This window comes from Xenopus tropicalis, chromosome 4, assembly GCF_000004195.4.
Source record: "Xenopus tropicalis strain Nigerian chromosome 4, UCB_Xtro_10.0, whole genome shotgun sequence".
NCBI lineage: Eukaryota > Metazoa > Chordata > Amphibia > Anura > Pipidae > Xenopus > Xenopus tropicalis.
In genome coordinates, this window is record NC_030680.2 from 127,468,704 (window position 1) to 127,483,232 (window position 14,529).

Below are 14,529 nucleotides of genomic sequence, written 5' to 3' on the forward strand. Positions count from 1 at the left end.
CTTACTACATTCCTACAGTGTCAGACTGGGGTGCCAGGGCCCACCAGAAAACCTTAGACTGTGGGCCCAGTCTCCAAACATTTTTTCCTTCTCTCTTCGCTCGCATTATTTATTTTCTTAATCACTTCCCCATACATATTATTATTTATTCTTCCTTCTATTTATTTTCGTTGTTCTCATATACAGTAGAAATGAGGAATGACCGTGGTATAGGCGTATAAGAAAAATGGCATGAGTGAGCAGGAGGGCCCACTGACACCTGGGCCCACCGGAAGTTTTCCTGGTATCCTGGTGGGCCAATCCGACACTGCATCCCTACTTGGATAAGTTAAATTCAAAAATTCAAGTCCCTATAGCTTTAGCAACTTGGGCAGTCAAGGTGAATCTTACCAAAATTTGTAGATGGAAATACCCTAACGCCGTCACTTCACCTCTTACAAAACACTCTCGTATAGATTTTGCGTTTGCCCAGCGTTAGTCCAGCTTTAGTGGACAAAATTTTATACCTTCCCAGAGCATTCTCTGACCACTCCTCCTTACTGCTGCAATTAAGACTAGGTCAGCGCCTTTCCTCCAAACTTTGGTCCCCTCTGGTTGACTAATATTCTAATGTGACAAATGAAATCCTGGGATTACAAAAATTACTGGGAGCTCAATGATGGCACTGCTACTATATCGTCTGTTGGGAAACCTCTAAGACAGTAACCAGGGTAAACTTGACAAATGCTATAATGGCTGCTCAGAGTGCAGCGAAACAAGCTTGTAAAGATGCCGAAAATCAGTACCACTTAGCAGAATACCCCTATGCAGAAAGCCCATCCGATGAAGCTCATAATAACATCATTAGGGCCCAACAACAGGTAGAGCTCTCCTATACAACCCTGACAAATAAAAATGTATATGCAGCCCAAGGGGTATTTGATCAGGGAGAAAAGAATGGCAAGACCCTTGCCTATCTAGCTGCCTCTTTTGATACTGTCAAATGGCCTTATCTTTTGGAAACCCTAAAGGCATTTGGATGCGGCCCAAAGTTTTGAGTTCATGGATGCAGCTCCTGTATAAAGCTCCCAGGGTTCAGATTAGAGTGAACAATCTCATTTTACCACCTTTTACCCTCCACAGTTGAACACATCTAGGCAAGGGTGTCCCCTTTCCCCACTATTGTTTGCCATGGCAATAGACCCTCTGGCAATAGCCATTAGACATTCCAGTAATATAAATAGGCTAAAAATGAGGAACAAATAGCCCTGTATGGTGACAATATCTTATTATTTTTGGCCGATCCACACAATTCATTACAACAAATTTTAGAGATTGTCCAAGATTTTGGTACCTACTCAGGACTACGGGTCAACTGGGACAAATCCCAAATAATGTCAGTTGACATAATACCTACCATATCCAGACCAACTAATAATCAATTAGCGTGGGCTGATGAAATTAAATATTTAGGTGTTATTGTATCCCCAATACATTCTCAATTTCAGATGCATAACCTTGACCCACTAATCATACACTTCACCTCTACAATTACTGCCTCACAGGGCCTTCCTTACATTATGGGGAACAATAAATATATTTAAGATGGTATTCCTTCCCAAATTTGTATATTTTTTTTTAAATTCACCCACTTCAATTCCCAAATCATTCTTTACCAAAGCTAATCATCTCCTCCTTTCTCTGGGTGGGCAAACAACCGAGATTTTCCTGGAGGTCTCTTACTGCACCTCAAGACAGAGGAGGCTTCTATTTACCAGACCTATATTTATACTATATTGCAGCCCAACATTCTCATTTACATTCTTGGTTCCTCCTGGATGCAGAAGACCCCAATATGGCATTACTAGCCTTGATTTTATGATATTTGGAGTCTCTGACTCAGAGTCCCCTGTGTAAACTATGAGACTCCAACCCCCTTCCACCGGTACTACAAGTAACATATTATCCCTGGCAAATAGCCAGGAAAATAGCTAAATGAACTCCCTATTTGTTGGCTCCACATATGCCAATATGGGGCAATTCCAATTTTACACATTTTCGTTTCCTGAATGAATTTATATACTGGCCTAGAATCGGACTTAAAACGCTGGGCGATATCCTAGATAATGGTACTTTAAAGTCCCTATCACAACTTTTAGAACAAGTATTAGGTCACCGAGTTGACCAGTTTCGATATATGCAATTAAACATGCGTTCAAGACCCAATTTGGATCATATGAAATTGCATACCCTAATCATAAGAAACTGGTATCCAATCTATATAGAGCACTGCAAGGCACAATTGAGTCCCCCTTTAACAGAACACTCAATACATGGCGTCAATCTATCTGTGCTATTACAGAGGAACAATGGGAAGAGGCTACAGAATCTGCATATAAATGTTTAATATCTACTGCAGATAGATTGGTGAACTTTAAAATCATGTATCAGTTCTATTATACTGTTAGACTGAACAAAATACCCCAATACCCCAATAGAACCTCAGCATGTCCCTGATGTCAGAACTCCCAAGCAGACTTCTATTATATTATGTGGTCTTATGTGGTATTATGTGGAAGCCAGGGGAATCCCAGACAAGTTTGATAGAGTTTGGGGACCCTGGGTAGATATATACCCCCTACTATGAACACAACTGCCAAATGTAAATGTTATATATCAATGGCTGTTCTACTCTACAAGCTAACTCTATTATTGGACACACAAAATAAGGCTCTCAATTAAATATGGTAATATATCTTTATACACATCCTTTTCTAATTTGGTAATTCTCTTTCTTTCCAAACTGTATTGGCACCTTCTGTATATTGACAACTCTGTATATTGAATAATTATATTGTTGTTGTTATTGTTTGTTTATTAAAATAAACTCATTTATACATGAATTAAACCCAGTAGCATTGCTTTGCCTCCAATAAGGATTATTTTCTTAAAATTAAGTCTGTGTGAGATAGCTTTCCTGTAATTCGGAGTTCTCTGGAAAACAGGTTTCCAGATAACAATCCCATCCCTGTACAAGAAAATAAATCCTACAGAGCTAAATAAGTACCAAATATCTGGGATCTCCTGTGATAGAATATGATATTCACTCCACTGAGCATATCATTGAGCAGTCCTGCTATAACATCTTGTTTCTAACCTACTCGCACAGTGCCAACTGGCATGCACATCTGATGTGCCCCCTTCACTCACTGACCTGGTGCCAGACGTCACATTATTCCCCCTTGGTGCTGATCACAAGGCAAGCCTGACCCTGCCACGCGGGGTTAATGGTGCTCTTATCCTGGCTAAGCTCTGGCTGCAGGAGGTCACAGCAGCACTGTGAATGGGCCCTAGGGAATACCATAGACCCACTGGTCCCTACGTGAGGTTCACCTGTCTCTCTGTACAGGGTCACTAGCATCCTTTCAAGGTTTCTATGGAGATGGAAAGAGAGAAGCAGCAATGAATGGCTAATAACGCCACCATTGTTTATGGTACCCATGCGCCCCCTCCCTCTCACCCTGTTCTGCTTCCACCCTCCTATTTCTTGAGGCCTACTCTTTCTTTGTCTTTCCTTTTCATCCTGTTTTTCTCACACTCCCCTTCCTTATCATTCATACTGACTCCAGTGACAATCCCTTCCTGTAGCTTGGGACCGTGTTCCACCTTTTTCCCAATATCTCACCTATTTCCCTCGCAACTCCTTTCCGGCAGTCCCTTTGTACCAGCTTAGTTGTGTGACATGTTTATTCATAGGGTACAAGTATAAGGAGGATCACTGCACAGGAATAGGGAAAAATTACCAACACAGTGGCATGGGTCCAAGTTACCGGGCCCCCTTACTGGGTCCCATTATCCCTAAACGTCAGGCAAGAATATTGGTTACATGTATGCATTGACACTGGGGATCCCAGCCTGGCACCCACTAATCGACTGCACACTACAGTTAGATAGTGAGGTCACTTATGCCTGCAGCAATAGTATATTAGTCTCCATCTCAAATGGTTCAAATGTGTACACAATCAAACTGTACTGTACCAGATATGTGGCACCAAATAAATTGATAGTTAAGCCTGTGTATATACTGTGTGCACGCTGGCAGAAGGGCAGAGAGTACATTGGGTCCTGGGATGTCCTGAAGACTTGACCCACTCTAGCACTCACCCTAGCAATACAATAACTAACCATAATGTAGTGGGTGGGTGCTGTATTAAAGGGGAATTATAGCCCTAAAGAACAAGTACCCTGTTGGTAGTAATACCGATGTATTGACTTTTATGTACAGCAACCCTTTGTTATCATTCATCCTTCAGGAGGATTCGGCTCCTGATCTATCGGGATATTGTTCAAGCCAATTAAGAATATAGAGCCTTTTGGATTGTGCGTGATGTGTCCCTGACAAATGACATCACTAGTGGCCCTATTACTGCTAGTGAGAATGCTAGTAATTGGGACAGTTAAGCTAATAAGTGTCCCCTAAGAAGAGCAGAAAGACATCGCTCCAGGCTGCTGTACAGAGGAATATTTAATGGCCTTTGCAGTAGATTGGCAAATGAGGCCACTAGAGCCAAAGCATTATCCCGGTCAGGAACTTGACTGAGACAATCCCAGAGACGTAGAGTAGATCAGACCTGCAAATATGCACATTAGGGTTCTCATTCAGTTCGGCACTCAGCCAGATCTTTTGTGTGGGATTTGGGCTCCGGCCAATTACAAACATTGTGTGTTCAGTGCATCCCAATTCCAGCTTAATCAAGTGACTCCTTGTCCTCATCTTAAAAGCAAGGGGCCACTAAAAATAAATATGTCCCAAGGCAATGGGAAATGACAACCCCCTGCCTCTTTTTATGTGCTTTTAGTCTGCAAGATCCTAACTCAGCTTGGCCATTTAGGTATTTAAATACATATTAGGGACTGAGGGGAGAAGGAAGGGGAACAATTTGCACAGTGGGATTCTGGGAATTACGATGGTTTTAAGGAATATTTAGATATTGTCTTAATATCTAAATCAAAAACAAGGATGATAGGACAGGAGTTGGAGGGGAAAATCAATCTGGCAAATTGTTTGGCAAATTTGGGCTGAACCAATTGCTCAGTGACCAAAGCATAGATATCATCAGTTGGGTTCCAATACAGACCTGTTAATAGAGAACCACAGTCATGGCCCAATGCAGTTTCTGCCTGAGAAGATTTTCTTAAAATACATCTAGCCAAGTAGATTTTAGAGACCAAGGCATGCGGGCTGAAATGCAAGAGCACTAAGGGGTGCAAAAACTTGCCCATGTGCAGAGCTCTTCTGCCTGGGATCTGGTTGAGCTCAGCAACTCATGCCAAAATCTGCCGCAAGGTGCAGAGTGCAGATGTGCAGGCCTTGTTGTTGCCTGTGGCCATCTCCGCTTTCTAACTTGCACCTCTGAATAATGCACAAGTTACGGGAAAGGTAGGGGGTGGGAAGGAGGAGCCTATGTACCTTCCGCCTCTCAAGAACAAAGACAGGGCTGGACTTATGGGGACAGGGCTGGACTTATGGGGACAGGGCTGGACTTATGGGGACAGGGCTGGACTTATGGGGACAGGGCTGGACTTATGGGGACAGGGCTGGACTTATGGGGACAGGGCTGGACTTATGGGGACAGGGCTGGACTTATGGGGACAGGGCTGGACTTATGGGGACAGGGCTGGACTTATGGGGACAGGGCTGCATTTATGGGGACAGGGCTGCATTTATGGGGACAGGGCTGCATTTATGGGGACAGGGCTGCGCTTATAGAGACAGCTGCAGGTCTTCCTGCTCAGAAAAGAAGTGAATCAAAGAAAGTGCTTATGCGCGCTGCCTTCGACTGTTATGCGTCCAATGAGCTCTCAAAAAACTTTGCATTTTAAGAAGGCAGATTCGAAGGGCAGAGTATACATTTACACTTAACACTCTAAGCTCTTGTATGTTTGACCTTCATTTGTGTTTTACGTTATTTAAGTTTTTGCTTTTTTTTGGCTCCCCAGTGTTGTGCTTAAACTGCCATCTGCTCGATTGACATAGTGAACCCAGCAAACAGGCACTGGTCTGAATTACAGAATGAAGGATGATTAGAAGAGGGCATTAACAGAAAGATAAGCAAAAAGAAAAAAAAACACAAAATCTAGCCTCACATTCAGTTTTTTGGCAGCTGGAGTCACCATCCCTTCCTAGGAGAGTGGCATAATTTAAAGGCAAATAATTAAGAAAAACTAAATAACTAAGACCCACTGTAATGTTCCTAGACTACATTTATCTGCGGCACACCAAGATGGACTTTCCCTTCAAAGCTGCTTTTCACCCAGAATTTGGGCAGTGACCATTCTAGCAGAAAGGCTGCAAGACAGGCTGATGGGTGAGTAAATCTTGTCAGCAGGAGTGAGAAGATATGATGGCACAGACACAGAGAAGATTGTGTGGACGGTAGATGGGGTTATATGTGTGTGGAAAAATCAGACTGTGATACATGAGATATTAATAATGCATAAGCATCATCCATTTATCCACGGTACGTCTGACAAAAAAAGCCGCAAAAACTGGCTTATGGTAAGTGATTAAACTGGGGAAGCCAAAAGTACAGCCCTCCAGCTGTTACCAAGTACCAATGCCCAGAGGGTAGTGAGGACTATATCCCTTCCCTAAACACCCTGCTAATTGCACAATTCAATTAAAGCCTTGATATGAAGGCACATTAACTTTCTCTATCAGAAGAAGGTGCTAGAGCTTCACGTATTAATTCTATAGAGAGCAACAAAGAGAAAGTGTTACAGCTCACTAACCCACTAGATCTGCAAAGATACTGTTGTACATAGAATAGCAAAAAAGCAAATGCCTTCCCACCCCCCCCAAATGAATACTACGCTGACCTACAGTAAGGAGAACAAACGAATATTTTTTATTTCTAATAATAAGAACACTTTAAACAAATTAGTACACTTAATTAGACTGTGTCTTTAGACTTTCTGCACATGAAAGATTAAGTAGGTCAGAGTGTATCGGACTGGAACAATGGGGCCAAACAATTTGAAATCAATGAATATACAGGTTATTTTAATATGATTTTGCAAAAGGGGAGTTAGAGATATTGGAGCCCCAGGGTTTGCAGAACTATACAGATCCCTACATCTCCACCCCAGCCTTCACCTGATATAAATATATCATTTCATACTTGATGTGCCACTTGTGCCCCATGAGTTAGTGGGAGGAGGTCAATGCATGACTCTTTTTATAGAGTTAAAAATATTTATCTGTTCTGTACATAGAAATGTAGGTTAATATACATCATACAGCACATTTATGCCACAACCAGCGTTTAGTAGGAATCTGTTTCCCCCAGGTATATACAAAATGTCCTTTGTCTGAAAGCTCTTAATGCATTGGTCTAGTCCTAAAAATAATTGACCATACTGTTTAGGGTCGGTCATCTAGATGCCCTTTAATACAGTCATGTATCATATAAGTGCAACAGCAATTAAAATGAGATGTATAATTCATTCTTAATCAAATCTTAGGTCACAGACTGGAGGGCTCATTTTTCAAATACAGAAGAACAGGAACAGCACCTCTTATCTTTGTAGATTAAAATGCCTGTATTGCAAAGTTTTTTGGGACAAACAACAACAGCAGCAACGTTTCAGGTCACATAAGACCTTTTATCAAGGCTCATTTTTCAAAGGCTAGGTGAAAGTACAGGAACACTTGGGGTCACAAAACTGGAGACTCTTTGGAAACACACAGACACGGCGCTTGTGTTTAGCCCTTACCCAGTGCAATCTGTGATCTGAACCATGCAGAGCACGGCACAAATAGCCAAAAGGGAGCCCTGTACTTAAAGCTTTCCACTAGCAAAGCCAGGCCGGGATCCTCATGTAGTAACTAAAGCAATGTGCCATGGAAAAAAAAGAAGTGAAACTCTTTGCTCTCTATCCTAGGGGTGCAAATAGTTTGCCTATTGGCACATACAAGTTCATGGGCATATATAAAATTTTATAGTTTATATGCCTGATTAAGGTGAAAAAAGTTTGTTTTATGGTATAGATTTTAATATCTCCTGCTTTGTTTCAAATTGACACTGCATAGGAGGCTGCCCTGTACTTACATGGCAGTTAGTATTTCCAACAAGAATTTCAACCTGTCCATCAATGTGTGTGTTTTTTGCGCCACCTTTACTTTTATCCAGGGTCCAAGGAAATGACCCCTAAGGGTTTCAACTCCAAGGACGTATGACTGTCCAAGCTCATAACTCAATAGAGAGTCTCAGTCACTCCGTGGCCAACTGGTGGACCTTGCAGAACAGTACTGTGGCCATATTAAGCCCAATATTCCCATTACAGCCTATAAAGATGCTCTAGAAACTACAAGCTGGATCTGAGATTCTCTTAGTGATGAAGAATAGTTCAGGAGTTAGTAACTAAGCGAAGAGAAGACTTTGTATCTGGCAATACACAGCATACCATGATCATTCTATGGAATCAAACCCTCATTGTTTCCTCTGTACAAAATATAATGTTGGGGAACTAGCTAGCTCTGATTCAGTCTGATGGGAAAGACGACACGTCAGCTTCCAGTGTGTTAAATGGGCAGCAGATACAGTATACGCACTGGGGCAGCACTCTGCTACAATCTGCTCTGCAGGGCTCTTCCCTGGCTCCTTTTTATAGAATCGCAGCTTTCACCAGCACTAATGAACTGTTAACGAGCGGGCAATTTCTTATGCAAATGTACAGCTGGGTGCAGGCGTGGCATGGTGATTCACACGGCTCAGTGACACTGAAGGGACAGAATACATCAGGTTGGTGTCAGCCCCGACACTGACATAGCATGGCTCTGGCTGCTTATGAGAATACTTGGTAGATATATGACTGTTAGTGGTAAACAGGGATGGAGTGAAGGGAAAGAAGTCAGGTAAAACAGGAATGATTGAAAGATTTTTTTTTTTAAAGAAAAGCGAAGCTGGCCTGGGAGGCAGAGGATTAGCTGCCCTCCTTGTGCAATCCTACTATTTCTGAACAAAGCTAGAGGTCTCCTCAGCACCGTTCCCCATGGTCTTAGGCCATAGGCCTAAGCAGTGTAAATGACAGCGTGGTAGCAGCGGGTTTGTTTATTACGGTCTGTAGGATGGGATGAGACATGTGAACAGGGTGACAGAAAATGAGACCAGGGGGCTCATTTATAAACACTGGGCAAATTTGCAACTGGGCAGTAGCCCATGGCAACCAATCAAATGTGTATTTTCATTGTTAAACTTTCATTGTTAAACCTGCAAGTGGTAGAAAAAAGACAATCACTGATTGGTTGCTCTAGGTTACTGCCCATGGGCAAATTTGCCTGATGTTTATAAATGAGCCCCCTGTTTGATACCTCTCTAGGTACAAATCTGGCAGCTGGGGGAGAGACCTACCCTTTCCCTGTATGTGTTACACATGGTAGCTGTCCTCAGTCATAATGGAATGGATCTCCAACCCTTTGCCTTTTACTTTCCATTTTTTTTTACTGCTAATACTGCTGTCACCTCAATCTGCTTAATGTTTAAACTTCCAAAAAGTTTCCCCTTCCACTCTGGGCTTATTCAAGTGCAGTGTTCAAAGTGTGATTTTGAGCCCAATTTGCCATGCTTTTTACATGCAATGCGTTTTTTCCATCACACCCCTGGCCAACCTCTGGGTAGCACCCACCATTGCACCTGATAAGTCAAATTATATGCAATTGGAGCTACCATCACATTCAAGGTGGCAGTAATTTCAACCCACTGTTCAATATCTAACATATAATGGTGCAGTGTTTGACCCTTTAGGGCCTATTTAATATCTCAGCTAAAAGTACATTTGCACAAAAATGGATGCAATTGTAGTGTGCATTGACACTTTTCATTAAAGAAAATGTCCAAAGTTGCTTCTTGAATTTCTGTGTAATTGTGCTCGGCTTCAGTGCATCCATTCCATCTCTTCTAAATGGCACACGGGTGTGCCTATCGACAAAAACCCTGGAGCTACCATCAAACGGTGATAATTCCAGAGTTTCCTTTTGTGCGTTGCATCCAAGGTTTTTGCAGAGCCCCTATCACTGATGTTTGCATTTTATTCACTGGGTGTAAATAACCTGTATCTATGGCCAAAAGGCACAAAAGGAAACTCTGGAATTATCTCCGCTTGATGGTAGCTCCAGGGTTTTTGTCGATAGGCACACCCGTGCTGAAAGCCCTTTGCATCAGTTGTTTTTCCGAAGTCGCACAAAGTTGCCTGCAGAAGGAAACTTCACGTGATGGACTATCAAAGAGATGCTTTCCACCGGCAACTCTTATTGTTGGAGTAGAAAGCCATTTCAGTGTTGTTTGTAAGACCCCACGCCTGCTATAGATCCCTGCTACCGCAGGCGACTAACCCCCCCCTGCACTGTTAAGTGCAAGAAATAACAAAAAACATAAGATGTGGGTTTGTGGGAATGGATGAAATTGCTGGCACTTTTACTTCAAATTCCCTTTTCCCTGCTTTTAAACTGAAAGAACTGGCTTGGATGACACACATTACCTTTATGTTTGGGTTCTTAATGGAGGCTCCTCTGTACCAGCCTAGAAGCAAAGGGAAACTCTGTTAGAAAGAGCGACATTCCAGTGACATTATACAGAATATGCTTTATTTTATTTCCCCTTTATACATCCAGACATTTCTATGGCCATGTTATTGACAGGACACAGTTCCAAGGAAAGTGCAGCCAGTTAGTGCTTGGCAGGGTACAGGCTGCACTCAGACCTAAATTTATCCTTCTGGTTTGAGAGCTTTATCTCCCTCTTTCTCTCTCGGGGTGAGATTAGCCTTTGATGTTGGAGCTGCCGCTGTGGCTAACTCATTCTGTCAGACCCTATGAGAAGCACTGCTGGAAGATGCCGCATCCCGGTGACATTGGAATGACACAAAGGTGTGACAGATGACAAGGACACACTCAGACACCTAAAAGTGAATTATACAAAGACGGAGCTGAGAGTGCCAGGATGGCCACTGACTGTCAGCGGGGGTGACAGTGGCACAGAATGGCACAGTGTGATTAACATCCATCAGCAGTGGCCTAGAATATTTGATGCAGTAAATCCACGTCTGTCCCACGGCAGGGGAGTCTCATCTCCTGGCCAGGATGCAGGACAACAGGACATTTATCAGATAAATTATTTGCAAGCAATAGATATGGGTAGCATTGCCACAATCTATATTTAGAGTTCATGTATACAGAAACACATGATTACTGCATTAAAGGAAAGCAGGTTAATAGAATGCGCCCAAGGCATTCACATGCTGCTTGCGCCCCAACGCATTTCACTTCATGGCAACACACATATAATTCTTGTCTTGCATTTGGCAATGGCCTTTGTACCCAATGTTCAATGACCCACAGGAATGGATAAAAAAGGCCAATGAATACATGTGCTGCTGTTCATTAGCATGCACTTGAACGCAGAGCTCAGCTGTAGTCTAAGCAAACACAATTTAAAAGGCAACTCTGGTTTCCGAACCACAATTTGTTAAAGAGACAACCCCAAACAGTATGAATAAATACAATTTTTATATACTAAAATCCAGCTGCAAAACAGTTCTTCTCTTTCTGCATAATATGAAATCCTGGCAGTGGTGGAGGGACTAAAACACTGATGTTACAAATTGTAATTTCTCCACAGCTTTCAGACAGCATGCATGAAGTACATAATCCGCAATGCATTGCACGGTGATGTTCCTTTCCTTATTGACATCACGTGTGCAGGGAATTGTGGGATTGAGAGGATGCAGGCTGAAGGCAGGCTGAGGAAAGTCGGCTACTGTTACATTTTATTTGAGTCTCAAAGTAGTCAGTCAGATCAGAAGGAGAACAGGGGGCCAGGCTTAGGGAACCGTTCCAAGCCATATTATTACATTTAAAATCATTGAAATTTAATTGGCAAAGTTGAATGAAATTATGTTTACTTGGGTTGGGTGGAGTTCACATTAAATATGTTCAGGGTTGAACTAGCCCACTAGGGTACGAGGAAAACCCATGGTCAGCCCAGGTGTCAGTTGTATACCTTTATCATGGCAGGAAAGACAGATGATACAAAGACTTTTCTATTGAGGCTGTTGGTATCTTGGCCAGATACTGTTAGATTACCCCACATTTGTTCCATGCAGAGGAGGTAACAGGAGCAAAGGTGCACCAGTGCTAATATCCCATAGCAATCCACTAGCAGGCAGCACTCAATGGTCGTTTGTTTAGAATAAATACACTTCGCACCTGTTATTACATAACCCCGTCAATGAGCATTTAGACCCAAACACAACTCTCTCACCTTCACATTTTTCCAGGATATGAACGGCCTCCCCCAGTTCCAGCGTCAAGCCCTGAGGCACAGATCCACGGAAGCTACATATCACTGAAAGAAGGAAGAGACATTGGTTATATGTGCCCATACTGCTTCCATAACAATGGCCTAAGCATTAGCAGGGTACCTGTAATTTACAGTCCAACCAGTGGTTATGTGTGTGTCTGTACGTATATGGGAAGCTGTGCTAGGTCTGCGCTAATCCCTCGGCCCTGTTTAGTCGCTTTTTGTAATTGCATTGTATGGCTGCTTTTTCTACTGAGGCTCTGAGTTGCTGTATAATAGGGATGGCCAATCACTGGCTTTTTAGCAGCTGCTAAACTACAAATCCCAGGAGGCTGAGAGAAGTAGTACAAGAACAGCTGAAAGGCAGCAGGTTGGATACGTCTGGAGTATAGAATCTGTGGGTTTGTGTATTTGTGGTGCAGTTACACAGGGCTGATAATTTAGCACTGATATGTTAGGATAGGCGTTTATGAGTCTCAGGATACCACCATGCTGTGGGCTATGACCCAAGGTGACAGGACTATGAGATCAACAGTTAACAACCTAAGGTTTTTTCTGGTGTCTGCAGTAAGTCGGCACAGCTATCTATCTGCTACCAAATGGAGTGCGTCAGCGCCATATCTCTTCCCCCGTGACACACTGACATGCTGCAGTGCTGACCCCTTCGCTGCTGAGGCTCAGCCGTATCGCTCAGACCCCAGCCCCTGAATTGTTTTAGAAAGAGGCAAGTAAACATCAGATATAGCAAATTCAATGCAAATCTATAATAACCAAGAATCAGAAATAGCACCTCGTGACTAACTTTCCCCCTTCAGAGCATCTCGCCATGGAAATAGCATTGGGAGAAGCTTCTATGGTACCTTGCGTTCAGCAACAGTTTTAGTGTATGACCTGGGTCTCTGGCTTCTGAGGAGCCTTTGGTGGGGGGGAGCAGGCCCATTGGCAATATATGGATTCTAGAAAATAGAGTTTGCCACTCTTTATTGGGCTGGCAGGGGTCATTTTATGTACTTGAAATGCCAGGTCCTGTTTTGAAGTCTAGTCCAGACCTGGGGGGAGGAAATGTTTTTGGAACAACAGTATATACACCATTCATCAAGCAATGTTTGACAAAGGCTAGAATGTTGCATGTTGAACTTAAAAAAGTCGGTGTTTGTACCATGAAACAGCTGTTTATTATAATATAGAGATATCAGCATTAGTAACTACAAGTGGGAGCAGCAACAAAATGCAACCAATCTGAGATGGTGAAAAAGGTGACTGTTAGATTGCCAAAATATTTAGTCCCAGTTCCGAATATTGATTGCCCAGAGGCCCCCTGCCTAAAATGATCTTCTGAAGTACCTGAGCACAGTGCAGTGTCGGACTGGGGTGCCAAGGGCCCACCAGAAAACCTTAGACCTTAGGCCCAATCTCCCCTTCTCTGATCATTCACTTTCTTTAATCTCTTAATTACTTCTTTTTACATATTATTATCTATCCTTTCCCTCATTTCTTCTGTTTCTTCTCATATAGAATTGAGTAGTGGCAATGGTATAAGCATACAAGGCAAATGGCTAGGAGCAGGAGGGCCCCACTGACACTTGGGCCCACCGGGAGTTTTCCTGGTATCCTGGTCCGACACTGCCACAGTAACTCGAAGCATGGTAAAAATGACACAGGACGTATGGGGGAAAGGGAATGCTGCATTGTGGGTAAAAACAACACTACTTGCATCCAAAATTGCACTTTGCATTTGTAAAAGGCCACTTATATGTTCTTCTTGTTATTGCATAGCATATCTTCCACACTCCAAAATTATACATGAAAGTTGTTTGGCTCCTAATGTATAGGTGGGTTTAGTTGACTGCAATGGGGAGGTTCGATTGTAAGCTCAATTGTTGCAGAGACCGAAGTCAATGAATGTACATTGTGTGTTAAACTGTATGGAATATGCCATAATATGTAATATTCATGAACATATATTTTTATTATGATATGTGATGTTCGTGCCTAAACAGAATGTTCTGTGCATATAACAACTTATAGTTTTCTTCTGTTTAAGGAAAAATACTAGGATAGAAACCTTATCTATAATTAGTTTTTCATAAATAGCAGAATATTAATGAATAGCTTGTTGGAAACTGCCATGTTTGTTTAAATGCTCTAAAGAAAGAATAAGGAGGAGAACAGGGCAATGGGGTAGAACTTA

General features: G+C 42.5%; 1 protein-coding gene across 3 annotated transcripts in view; it reads right to left on the reverse strand.

Moving 5' to 3' along the window:
* The window catches only part of dock3 (dedicator of cytokinesis 3), a 158,700-nt gene that overhangs the window by 102,101 nt on the left and 42,070 nt on the right, over positions 1-14,529 (reverse strand). For all 3 annotated transcript variants that reach the window (XM_031901130.1, XM_031901131.1, XM_031901129.1), the window contains exons 2-3: positions 12,300-12,383; positions 10,519-10,559 (exon numbers count right to left, since the gene is read on the reverse strand). In XM_031901130.1, the coding sequence (XP_031756990.1) occupies positions 10,519-10,559; positions 12,300-12,383 (125 nt within the window). The remainder of the gene's footprint in view (positions 1-10,518; positions 10,560-12,299; positions 12,384-14,529) is intronic.